Source organism: Delphinus delphis, chromosome 13, assembly GCF_949987515.2.
Source record: "Delphinus delphis chromosome 13, mDelDel1.2, whole genome shotgun sequence".
In the NCBI taxonomy this organism is placed as follows: Eukaryota; Metazoa; Chordata; class Mammalia; order Artiodactyla; family Delphinidae; genus Delphinus; species Delphinus delphis.
Genome location: NC_082695.1, coordinates 5746772 through 5760016, shown reverse-complemented (window position 1 = coordinate 5760016; position 13245 = coordinate 5746772). Strand labels below are relative to the sequence as shown.

The 13245-nt window shown below is 58.4% G+C and overlaps 1 protein-coding gene across 7 annotated transcripts in view; it reads right to left on the bottom strand.

The window, feature by feature from the left end:
* NCOR2 (nuclear receptor corepressor 2) overlaps window positions 1–13245 on the bottom strand; it is a 221872-nt gene that overhangs the window by 117263 nt on the left and 91364 nt on the right. For all 7 annotated transcript variants that reach the window (XM_060027888.1, XM_060027889.1, XM_060027890.1 and 4 more), the window contains exon 8: window positions 4068–4124. In XM_060027888.1, coding sequence (XP_059883871.1) covers window positions 4068–4124 — 57 coding nt within the window. The remainder of the gene's footprint in view (window positions 1–4067; window positions 4125–13245) is intronic.

Here is a 13245-nt window from a genome sequence, read left to right as displayed (position 1 = left end):
AGGCCAGGAGGGGCTGAAGGACCACATAGAGAGACCCCGGGTGCCAGTGATGGGCGGGGGGCGGGGGGGCGGCCCGTTTCTACAAAATGGGATGGGCCAGAAAAGGGGAGACTGGCTTCTGGGAGGGCAGCAGGGTCCCAGCCCGCCTCTGACCCGCCAAACTCGCAGGGGAAGGAATCACTTTCACCCTCCAGCCCCACTGGGTAAGAGGAGGACACAGCACCGTGCCCCTCCGGGTGGCCTTCGGCAAAAGGCCAGGGAGAAGTCAGAGAACACCGTGGGGTGCGCTGCCTCTGACCACAGGGGCTGTCCCCCAAGGAGGCACTTGCTGGGCATCCTTCGAGGTACACTGAGACCTGGGCGGGAAGGCAAGCCTCTGGGCCCAGGGCAGCCTCCGCTGGCTGTCTGTTGCCATGGTGACGGGCTGCCGCCTCGGAAGACGTGTGAGTGGGTCGGGGGTGAGGAAGGATCATGACACCTCCTTGGCTGGTGCACTGCTGAGGGGAGGGCGGGGCCACAGGGCGTCCCCCCTAACGCCCCTCCTCGCCACCTGCAGGTGGGGGAACACACAAGGCCAGGCAAGGCCTCCTTCTGTCCCAGGAGGCATGTCCCCAGTCAGCGGCCACGTGGCCACCTTGGCCTTCACACCCACAGCAGCTTTCTCTGCTACCTCCCAGGTTTCCAGCCCCCGCCAAGGGGACGCGAGACCTAAGAGGGAAAGTCCCTGCCGCGGACCCCAGAGGAGCGAGGCTGGGGGGCCTAGGGTACCTGCAGGAAGGCCCGCCCCCTCCATGCCTCCATTTCCTCCTCTAGAAATGGGGGTGCAGCCAACTAATCGGAGGGAGAAGGAGCACAAAGGGGAGGATGTGCCAGACTGTAGGGCCCCAGACAGAAGTGACTAAGGAAGAGAAGCTGGGTCTCGGGGAGAAGGAAGGAGGGTCCCCTCCAGACCTGACGGCAGGCGGCCGGCGGGTGGCCCAGAAGAACCAGGCGGACGAGCTGCTAGAAACGGAGTGTCTGCGCTGGCCCTCAGCCCTCTGGTGACACGGCTTCTTAAAATAACACCTCTGAACAGGAAGGAAACCAGTACTCAAAGCGGCAGGGCGAGGAGGCGGGGGGATGGGGCTGCCCACACCCTCCCCCCGCTGCCCGCTAGGGGCCAGGCCTGGTCCCCAGGGCGCAGAGCCCTGCCTGGAGCCGCCCACGCCGTTCATCATCTTCCTCTCCCACGTGGGCTTCTCCCGGGCCCAGGCCTCCCCACCAGGGAGGTCACAGAGCGCTCAACACTGTCTTCCTCGGCTGACTGTACCCTGGGCTGCAGATGGGAGACACCTCCAGGGAATTGGATTCCCCGGGGTGCAGCCCAGGGACCCGAGACCCGGGGTGAGCAGCCCCGGGCCCTTCCTCCCGGCCTGAGCTCGGACTCCTGGGGGGCCCGAAGCAGGCCCCGCTGAGGGTGCGCCTCAGAGCTGCCTCTGCTTGGAGGACGCCTCTGGTCACTCGGGCCTTGTGGGAACCAGGACAGAGGGCAGACCAGGGCAGAAGCGGTCAGCCACAACCCCATGGGCTCAGCACACCTCCCCGCTTCGTCTCGTGCTGTGTGACCCTGGGCAAGGCCCTGCCCTCTCTGAGCCTCACCTAGAAAATGGATGGCGACGCTTCCACAAGCCTGACACACAGCAGGTGCCCTGGCAATGTGAGGCCCCTCTCCAGCCCCACGGAAGGCCACCAAGGCAAGAGCCCACCGCCTTCTAGTGCTTCTAGAGCACTCCGGTGACAGCCACGCCGCCCCCCAAGACCTCGGCCTCCTGCGCCACCAGCCTTGAGGAAGCCTCTACTGTGAGACCACCAAGCAGAGGACAGCCTCGTCACCCCCAAACACCCAGGAAAGAATCACTGAAATCGTGAGCCCGGCAGATGCCCTGCTGTTCTCAGCGGCTCCCTTCACACTCCAGCCCCCTACCCAGGAGCCTCCAGGACTAATTAGGTCAGGAAAGGGGAGAGGGAGAGCCTCCAGGTCTGGAAATGCCTGGGCAACGCCTCTAGTCCTGCCAGCCCCATTGGCAAGAAAGGGAAACCGAGGTGAACAGCAGCTTACTGGTGGGAATGGAAACCAGTGGAGCGACTCTGGAAAACCGTCTGGTAATTAATTCCTCAAGAGAGTAAACACAGAATGAACACGATCCAGCAGGTCCAGGCCGAGGTATCTACCCAAGAGAAAGGGCAACACACATCCACATGGAGACCTGTACATTACTGTTCACAGCCACTTCCTTTATAATGTCCGAAAGCTAAACCAACCTAACGCCCACCAATGAATAAATGGATAGACTAAACGTGGTCCATCCGTACAATGGAATACGATTCAGCCATAAAAAGGAATGAAACACCAACACAGGCTACCTCGTGGATGAACCTTAAGGACAGGATGCTGAGTGACAGAAACCAGACACAAAAGGCCACGTATTGTATGATTCCACTGATACGAAATGTCCAGAAGAGGGAAACCCATAGAGACAGAAAGCAGACTAGTGGTTGGTTGGGAGGGAGGGGGCGGAAGGGGGGTGGGGGGGAGGGGGGGATGGGAGATAAGGAGGTGATAGTTCAGGGAACAAAGTTCTTTTTGAGATGGTGAAATGTTCTCAGATCGATCATGGAGATGGCTGTGCACATCTGTGAATGTGCGAAAACCCACTACCTTGTACTCTTTAAATGGGTGAATTGTACGGCATGTGGATCACATCTCAATAACGCTACTTAATTTTTTTTAAAAAGAGGCTGCTAGAGACATCCCAGAAAGCATGCCCAAAGGGGAGCCAGGCCGCAGGCTGGGAGCCTGTCACCCACCCCAGGAGAGGCCCTGGGCCCGCCCCTGAGCCGTAGGAGCCCCCCACTCCCTGTCTGGCTCTGCCCCCTGAGAGGACCTGGGAGCGGTAGGAGGCCAGCTGCTCACAGTTTCTCAGTGGCCTAAGCGCACGGACCCCAGGTTGAGGGGCAGCTGTCACTGCAGAAGAAACTCCGGAGCAAAGAGCTCTTCCCTCCTAAGGGTCCACGCCACTGAATGCTCACCACAGGCCAAGAGCTGCGTCAGTGAGCCTTTTCCCCGCACCAACTCAGCGCTCCCTCATCCAGATCCTCGGTTTCCCCATTTCACAGATGAGAAAACCGAGTCCCTTTCCCAAGGCCACTCGGCAAACACACGGTGAAGCCAAGTTTAAAATTAGGCTCCAAACGCGTCCGATGTTTTTCTGCCCCACAGCCTGCACACGCGCACACGCACGGGGATCCCTCGCATCCACCCTGTGTGCGTGTCCCCACGCGCTGCCCCCCGTGGTTCTGCACCCACCCGCTCGGCGGGACAGCGACGGTCCCAGGCAGGTGGGCACTCTGGCCATTTCTCCCAGGACTCCAAGGCCACCAGCCGGGAGTTTCGGTGCTCCCTTGTTTCCTATCTCTGGTGACACATAGGGTGATGGGTGCCTGAGAGAGAAAAGGCCTGAGTCTGCTTCCCAGCTCTGCTGCTGACATGGCATCTTCCCATCAGTCAAATGATACTGACAACAGTAACAATAACAACAGCAAGAACTAACGCTCAGCACTTACTCTCCGTCAGGCTTTCCAAAACTCAGTGTGGTTAATCTTCACTACAGCCCAGTGGGATGTGTGTTATTATTAGTCCCAGTTTACAGATGACGAAACTGAGGCACAGAGAGGTTAAGACACCTGCTATGAAGTAGCAGACCTGAGAGCTGAACTCAGAGGACCGGGCCCAGAGCACGGGCTTTCCACGATAAACTGGGCCAAACGGGCTGGACTCCAGCTGGTGAATCCTGCAGCCCGACTGGCTGGGCTTGGGAGCATAGCTGGAGCGCCGACGCACCCCCTCTCACCCCCGGTGCGGCCTGCCCGTCGCTACCTGCCCGCCCCTCTCATCCAAAGGGTGGATCTCGTGCCCCCTTCCGAGGACAGGGCAGGGCTTGGCAACAGACGACTTCTCCTTCCCTTCACCCCCACCTGCCCCCCTGCCCACCCCCTCCCAGAGCGCCCCACCCTGTTCCCCAGCTCACCAGCTCCACCTGGGGCCCCAGGCCTTCCAGAATCCGATGTGCAGCCTCGGCCTTCTTCTGCAGGGTGACGGAGAAGAGGAGGAATTAAAAAAAAAAAAACACCAGCGCACACACACACACACACACACACACACACACACACACACACACACAGAACAGCAGGCAGCTGCCCAGCCCAGCATGCCCGTCCAGGCCCAGGGGCGGAGACGGGGCCGGGGAAGGGTCCCCCTACAAGCCCTCCCGGGGCTGGAGACAAACACAGAGGGCCTCAGCATCCCCGCAGTGGCCCTGGCAAGCCCGCCAAGTTTCGGTTCGAACAAACGCACCCTGTTCTCTGGCGCCGGGCCCCTGAAGCCCCCAGCCTGACGCCCCCCAGGGCCCGGGGCGGGCACAGCTCCGCCAGGCCCGAGATGCCTTCCTGCGCCTTGGAAGCCGGCTGGGTGTCTACAATTACCTCCGCAGTCAGGGGGCAGGAGGAGGGGGAGGGAGGACGAGATAGAGGCGCTGGGAGATACCCTTTCTAGGATTCTTGTATTTCACAATCATGTGACTATTTCTGAGCTGCCCTGGGGCCTCCCCGCCTCCCCACTCACAACCCGGACTTATTAGGAAAACAGGAACATATGGCAGAAAGGGCTTAGCGGCTGCGAATTCAACAGGCCGGACCCCCGGGGCCCCTGGCCGTGAAGGCGGACATTGTGTCTGGTCCAGGCCCCCAGGCAGGGACCACAGGGCCTGCTCGGCCGGGCCAGCCTGGGGACGGGGTGGGCAGAGAGCTGTGGAAGGTGATGACTTCAGGGCAGGTCTCTGTCAGATGGAAAGCGGGGTGCCCACGGCGCACATGTGGGAGACCTGAGCCCCTCCTGCGACCCAGGAAAGGCTGGGTGCTCCTGACTCAGCCAAACTCAGGAAGACCATCCAGGGCTCAGCGCGGGCTGGCAGGACCAGCCAAGCAAGACACCATCAACAGGTCGAAACCGTCTCGCAATGACCCCCAAATCCAGACCCACTAAACGCGGGTGACCCAGAGCCCTGCTTACAACAGAATTCGAGGCCCAGGCTTCGGGTGTCGTAGCAGGGAGGAGCGGTGCTGGCAACAGGCCAGCCTCACCCTCTCCCCCAGCCCCCATGACAGAGGGTAGGTATGTAGGTGGGCTCAAGCTGGCGCCTAGAACTAGCTCCGCCTAGAGCCCTGGGCCCAGCCCACCCAAGAGCAAGCCATGATCTCGGCCCCCTTTGTGCAAGCCAAAACCCTGAGAGCAGCAGCCTCAGAGCGTGGCTGGGGGCCGGGAGAGCAGGGGGCAAATTATTACTGTAACGATGGCCATTTTATTGAGAACCTACTATGAGCCAAGCACTGAGCACACGGCACGCGTTATTAATACTTGAATCACACATAACACGAAGTCAGGCAGGTTTAAGGAGTATCCCCATTTTACAGCTGATGAAACTGAGGCACAGAAAGATGATGTAAGGAAACGTCCTTTTTCTGATCTCCAAGCTCCAAGAGGGGAGAAAGATATGGGCTGGTCCCATCCAGGGCCTCCACTAGGCATGGGTCCAGCGTCTTCTATTGGGGGAGGGGGGGTGCGGAGTGGGAGAGGTTCCAGCCTGGCCACACCTCAAAGCCAGAAAGTGTCAGCCATGGGGTATCAAAGATGGAAGAATTCCCTAGCTGGATCAAGTGAAGGACTAGGTATAGGGTGAGGAGGGAACAGGGTAGCTTCCCGAACATTTGAGCATTCACTCTGTATTAAGCACCAGGGCATGAAACAAAATGAATGATATCGGCCTCTGCCTACAATGAACCCAGTCTAGTGGGCAGCTGGTCATGAGCAGTGATGGCAGATTAATATGCTCAGGCAGGAAACGAACGTGTGGTATACGGGGGAGGCATTAAGCGGGTCAGAGTCACTCTCTCCAGAAAGGTAACAGGAGGGATACACAGCTGGGTTTTGAAGGATCAATAGGAGTTTGTGTGCACTCATGAGGCTCTGTCAGGAACAGCAGCAACTGCCCATCTAGATAAAGGAATGATGCCAAACACAGGAAGGGCAGGGCTGGAGCAACTGGGCCACTGGAAACTGCCGCATCACACGACTGGGCCTGGGTCTCAGATCTGGGACCTGTATAGGGCCTCTAGAAGCCTGTGTGTGTCGTATGAACCAGAGTGCATTCCATCTTCAACCACATCTTCACTGTCTCAGGAACACAGGCACCTGGGGAGGGGGCTTCCTGTAGCCCCTGGAGAAGAGACCAGGGAGGAGCCCCTTCCTTACCTGCCAAAGCCACGGGGAGCCCAGGCGGCCAGGTGTACCCTGAGCCACCAACTCTCCGTCATACACCTGGCGTGAGAGTTCCTTTGCTCCCTAACGGACCCTCCCCCAGGCTCTGCTCTTAAGCCCTGAGCGGCCCTGGGGCCTTTTAACACAACTCAGTTTCCAAAAGGCTGCACACCTACGATTCACCCAGAAGAAACCTGCCACAGAACAGTCCTAAAGATGCCGCAACACTGGAACACGGGGCAGCGGGGCGGCCAAGAGCAAGACTACACGGCCAGCCAGCCTGCGCTCTGACCCACTTGCCAACTGCGTGGTCTTGGGCAAGTCCCTTCACCACCCCTGAGCCTCAGCTTCCTCATCTACGAAACAGGGATAACATCAGCACCGCCCCATGCAGCTACTAAGAGAATTAAATGAGCTGACACACGTACCGCGCGAAAATCAGGATCTGACACGCGGTGGGAGCTGGGTAAGGGCCGGCTGTTATGATTATTGCTGTCAACAATAACGACAAGGTCACGGCTCACACCAGGTGACCCCCTACACGTGCCGGGGCTGGATCCTCTAGAAGCCCCATCTGTGTGGATTCCTGCAGGAACCCTCTGCGGAAGGTTCTAGCATCAGCCCCATTTGCACACAAGGAAGCTGAGACTGGGGTCACACAGCCGACCCAAAGCGCGCAGCTCAAGTGGCAGCTAAAGGCTGGGACAGGCAGGCCCTGAACCGGCACCCCACCTCTTCACATCTTCGCGAGGACACTTCTTCCACCTCGTGCTACCACACTCCCGCTCCCGGCTTCACGGGTCCAGCTTGTATGGGTGTGGGGTGGGTACGAAATCTGCTGTCAGCTCCCGGGGAGCTGGGGGGATGTTCTGCCTCCTGGGCCCCTCCCCCAGACAGGCAGGCCTTTCGAGAAACACACATCTGTCCAGCAGGGGCCCGCGTCTGGGAGTCCACTCTGCTCTAACCCTCGGCAAGTCGCTTCACCCGCCTGGACCTTAGTCTCCCCATCCGCGCGACAGCCGCGCTCACCCCAGGTACCAAACTCCCAGGACCTTTTCAAGGAAGTTTTACGAGGAATAAAGTGTATGCTGTCGCTTCTGTTTTAATGTCCCTCTGCAAATGGAGGGGAGGCTCCCCCCAACACCCTGGAATGGAGCACGGCCACAGATTCAGACCCACACTAGGAACTCCCTCCCACCCGCTCGGCTGACGGCTTCTCGCCACCACGAGAACCAAAGCCAAACTCTTGGCCAAGGCCCACCGGGTCTCCCACAGCGCCTAGCCTTTGGGAAGTCACTGCCTGAGGTCACCCTGCTCAGCTGCGGGGGACAAATCAGGAGCACAAGCCAACAGGACGGGACAAACCGCCCGCCCCTGGCTTCGACCCGCCGCCAGGGCTCTTGCCTGACACTGGGGGTTCGGGTCTCACAGGGTGACGGCACTCCTCCTGCTGGGGACCCCAGGGTCCGAGCGGCCTGGCCTCCCGGGGGCCAGAGCACCTGGGGCACGAAAGACCTTAGTCACCTGTGCAGACAGGTGCACACGAGCCCCGTGGACCCACATGACCAAACACTACGTCTACATCTATAAGAGTACAAACATGTACACACGTGTGTCATACCAGACGACTCACACACACACACGCCTTCACACATGCACGCGCACAGCATGCACAAATACACTGTGTACCCAAGCGGACACGTGCGTGTGCAAAAGTATAAACACACAGTCACACACGTGCCCCACGCAAGCCACTTTGCGTACACGTGCGCACAGCCACTCACGTGCCTCTACACGTGCCACATAGCTAACGAGTTACCCACAAACGCCCGGGTGTCTCCACGCACACGTAACCACAGCTGCGCCTACACGTGCTGACCCAAACACACGTGTGTCCACATACATATGTGCGTGGATGCACAAGCGCACAGAAGTCACGGGCTCTACCGGGGCTGAGCCACGCACACCATTTGCACACATGTGAGCACAGCTTTCCACAGTTATACACGAACCCACACACATGCGCACGTGTACCCCCAACACACACACACACACACACACACACACACACACACACACACACACACACACACACAAGCTAACCCAGCTCCTGATGAGCAGGGCGGCCGGATCTCACGCTGACCAGCCCCCTGGCCGGCGCCCCGCCCCTTGGAGCCCCCATTCTAGCTCGTCAGCTCCAGCCTGAGCTCCAGGCCTCACCCTCCTCTACTGCAGAGTGAAGGCAGCACCCACGTACCCAGGAAGCCAGGAGCCCAGCCCCTACCTCCCGCTAGGCCCCCGCTGCCCAGCCCTCCACACCGCGTCCAGGGGCCAAGCGCTACAGCATTTCGGGGAGCAGTTACCCCCGAGGCCCGGCGTCCTCGTCTGTACCAGCAGCCGGAAGACCCCTTCCAGAGCCCTCCCGGGTGTGTGACGGAGACGACTGAGTGAGTGAGGCGGAATTCGTGGACTCCTGTTCACAAGTCCGTTAGGACGACGCTCTCTGTAGGCGGAGGAATTTGGAGGAAGCCCCGGATGCCAGGAGCAGTTAGGACGGCCAGACGCAGAGGCAGAGGCAAGGGCCCGGCTCAGGACAGGGCCTGAGCCGCTGCTCTGAAAGCCCTGAATCACGACTCGGGTGGGAAGGGAGTCTGAAGCTGAGAATCAGGGTGCCTGGACCCCCAAAATGCTCTACAACATGCTTCCCAGTCTTGGTCATTACCAAGAGAATTGCTCGTCTCTGTCCTGCTTAGTCATAATCACACTGGATAAAAAACTTTACTAGTAAGATGCTTAAAATCGAAGACCAAAGGGGACCTGGGTCCTACTCTCTGATTTCCCTCTCACCCTCAGCCATCAGAGGGCCTCCAGGAGTTCTGCTTCCTCGCCATCTTCGGACAGGCCACAGTCCTCTCCACTGCAAATATCCTTCTACCTTTTCCCAACAGAGCCCATCGTGCAGACCTAGCTCAAGTCTCCCCCAGGACGTCTACCTGGATCGCCCACTGCCCTAAATTCCTAGAGCACCAGCGCTGTGCCAGTTGTCCCTTATTTACACATCCTTCGCTAGCGCTGACGAATGCTGCTCGTGTTTGTTTTACCTGAACTCAAAGTGTGAGCATCCTTCCAGACCCACCAGACCTCCACCTCCCACCCCCGACACACCCCCTCTGAAGATCAATGGAGACCCTGTCTCCTCTGTGAGCCTTCGCCTGAGCTGTGACCCCCGCGCCCGAATGCCCTCCTCGGGGCGACGGCCCACCCACTGCTTCCAAGAGGCCTTTCCCAGTCCTGGCCCTGCAGCGCCCGTTCCTGCCCCTCGGGGCCTAGAAGAACCCTGTTTCCTGTTCTGCCATCTGTGTGCACCTGCCCGGCCCCGCCTCGCAGCCACCCCCCCTCCCCACCCTATGCGCGCTGACGCCTCGTCCTCGTGCCCCGAAGGGATGACGAGCCAGAGCCCAGTCTGCAGAACAGCCACGCAGGCCCTGCCTGGCGGGAAGCTGCGTTTTCCAGCCGGTGGGGCATTTAGAGACAGACCCTTGTGTCCGCCTCTCAGAGGAACCAGCAGGAAAGGAAGGAGGATTAAAATTTAATCCGATTGATCCCCCAAGGGGCAGTAAGTCCTGGCTATTCCTGCCCAAGGCATCTGAGGGGCTCCTGCCCACTCGGCTTCCGGCCCCTGAAGCTCAGCCCAGGCAGGGGGACCCCCGCCAGCCTTCACTGGGGGCAGAGGCCAGTCCCCCCACAGCCCCCAAACCAGAGGACTCTTCCGGAGGAAGAGTCTCCCTACCCTCTGCCATTCATTCGTTTGTTCAGCAGACATTTAGTAAGCACCTACTGTGTGCCAGGCACTGTTCTAGGTGCTAGAGATATAGCTGGGAGAGAAAGACAGATATCCCTGTCCTCACAGAGCCCCTGTTCACAATAAACACAATAAACAAGAAAATATGAATTATGTCCAGTGGGAACAAGGGCAAAGGACAAAATTAAAGCCAGGGAGAGGAGGCGTTGACGGTTTTCAGGATTAAACAGAGGGTCAAAATGGGCCTTGGCTGAAAAGGGGACATTTGAAGAAACAGCTGAAAGAGTGAGAGAGCGAGCCCAGTGGGAAAAAGGAGCTGCGGGCAGAGGGTGCAGCCAGTGCAAAGGCCCTGAGGCAAGAGCACGCCTGCATAGTCAGGAAACACAAGGGTCAACGGGGCTGGGGCAAAGTGAGGCAGAGATGAAAGGAAAGAAAGGGGGATCGGGACAAGGAGGGGCAACTTCCTCAGGCCCTCGTTGTGCCTGCATGTGGTGGCTTGAGTGTGATTCCGTCTCCCCCCATCAGAAAGCCAACATGAGTGGGCTGGGGCCGAGGTCACCACTGCACCCCCAGTGCCTGGAACAGTGGCAGGCCCAGAGCAGATGTCCAGTTACACGGCTGCTGAAGGAATGAATGAATGGACAGGCCCTGCGCACCTGAAATTACCAGGCAGAGGCCTGGTCTCAGAATCCCAGGAACCAGGGTTGGAGCCCTAGCCCGACACTCACTAGCTGAAAGGCCGCAGGGAAATTAACCAGGGCTTCTATTTCCTCATCTGAAAATACAGAGTAGGGGTGCTGACTCCCACTGTCAGAACCCCATCAAGATGAAATCAGCATAAACGGGCATAAAGCCCCCAGCCTGAGGAGCTGGGGGGGAGAGAGGACAATGCCTGTGCTCTGGGACCCCAACTTGGTAGGCACCAGCCCAGGGTCGGGGGCACAGGCTGCATAGGCCCCGCCAGCCTCCGCTCCACTGCCCCTGACCTCCTCTTGGGAGAAGCGCCCCCCTCCTCTATCTATTCCCTGGGGCAGGGCGGGGAGGGGGCTGACTCCACCACCAGACTCCAGAGGTTGGCCTAAGATCCAGCCCTGACCAATCAGCGTACTCAAATCCACTGGCCTCCACTGGCTGAGAAGTGGGCTTGTGACTCCAGCCAGCCAATGAGAGCCAACCCTGGGACTGTTGCTGAGACGTCTGGGAAGAGTTTCCCACCTGGCCTGGGAGTGGTCAGTGGGCCTAGAGCTGCGGGCAGTCATTTCTCCATGTCCTGGGAAACCCCGCCTGGGAATGACACTGGCACAGAGAGAGCAGAGGTGGGGACAGAGCGCTCCCAAACATCTTTGTGTGAGCACCTGAGTCCACACATACTTGAAGTAAACTAACACCAACTTTCATCGCGAGACTCAATAACCCCTCTTTAAGCCTCAACCAGTCTGAGCTGAGTTTTTGCCTCTTGTACCCAAGAATCTTGACTTCCTGGACCCTTCCTGGCACAGCACTTCACAGTTTACAAAGCCCTTCCAGTCACCGTCCCAGCCACATCAACTCTGTGGCCTCAAGAATGTGGCCAGGGGGACTTCCCTGGTGGCGCAGTGGACAAGAGTCCGCCTGCCAGCGCAGGGGACGTGGGTTCGAGCCCTGGTCCGGGAAGGTCCCACATGCCGCGGAGCAACTAAGCCCGTGCGCCACAACTACTGAGCCTGCGCTGTAGAGCTCGTGAGCCACAACTACTGAGCCCGTGCGCCACAACTACTGAAGCCCGTGTGCCTAGAGCCCGTGCTCCGCAACAAGAGAAGCCACCACAATGAGAAGCCCTGCACCACAATGAAGGGTAGCCACAGTTCACCGCAACTAGAGAAAGCCCGTGTGCAGCAACGAAGACCAACGCAGCCAAAAATGAAATAAATAAATTTATTTAAAATAAAGAAAAAAAAAAAAGACTGTGGCCAGGACCCGGGACGATGGAAGGCCTGGAAGTGAAATAAACCACCCAGCTCATGAGGGCACAGGCTGGACTGGAATCCAGGCCCACCCACCACCCTCCCTCACACAGAGCTGCAGAAAATCAGGGCGGGAGGAAGCGGGAATTCTGGCAGGGAGACCACCCAGGGTAAGACCCGGGAAGGGGTGTCTTAACTGCTCTTGGGGGAGGGGGAGTGCTGAGGCCAAGGAACCAAAGACCAATCAGATCTGTAGCTATAGCTCTTTGGGGAGAACCTGGTGAGACCCGGAGGGGACCCCCCAAATCCCCAGGGAAGTGGGGACGAGTGGCTGGGATGGAACATGGAGCCAATTTCCCACAGGGGGCACCAAAGGCCTGTGCCTTCGAGTCTGGCTGGGGAGGGCTGAGGGCTCCAGCCTGCTAGAGTCTGCCGGCCCCCAAAAGACTGAGCCCCCAAAAAGGGCCAAGGGCACTGTGGTGACATCCTGGGCAAAGCCATCAACTTGCCACCACAGCTGCTGGAAGGAACTGTGCCTGCTTTCCCACCCAAGGATCAGGGAGGGCAGGCAGAGGGGCTGCCAGGGTGACAGATCCAGAGCTCCGCTTTTGTCCCCCTACCACAGGCTCCTGGAGCCAACTCAACCCTGGCTCCGATCCCCAGCCTCAAAGCTCACTTGCTGTGCAGTCTCAGGTAGGTCACCTTCCCTCTCTGAGCCATGGCTTCTTTTTTTTTTTTTTTTTAATGCCATGGCTTCTTTATGAGTGAAATAGAAAGAATAATAGTACCCATCTTAAATGGGTCTGGAGAGGAATAAATGAAATCATGCACAATATAAACAATAACAAGAAGAAAAGAATAACAAAGACTACAACAATGACAACAATTAATAGTGCCAGCTAGCACCTACATGGTGCCAGGCATTGTTCCAAGGGCACTACATAATGAACTCATCTAATCCCCACACCATGGTATAAGGTAGGTGCTATAATTATCGTCATTTTACTGGTAAGGAACATGGGTTGCAGGGAGACTTAATTAATTTGCCCAAGGTCACAGTGCCAGGAAGTGGTAGAAATGGGATTTGAACCCAGGACATCTGGCTAAAGCACATGTGGCCCCTTAGTTCTCCTATCACTGTGATTGTT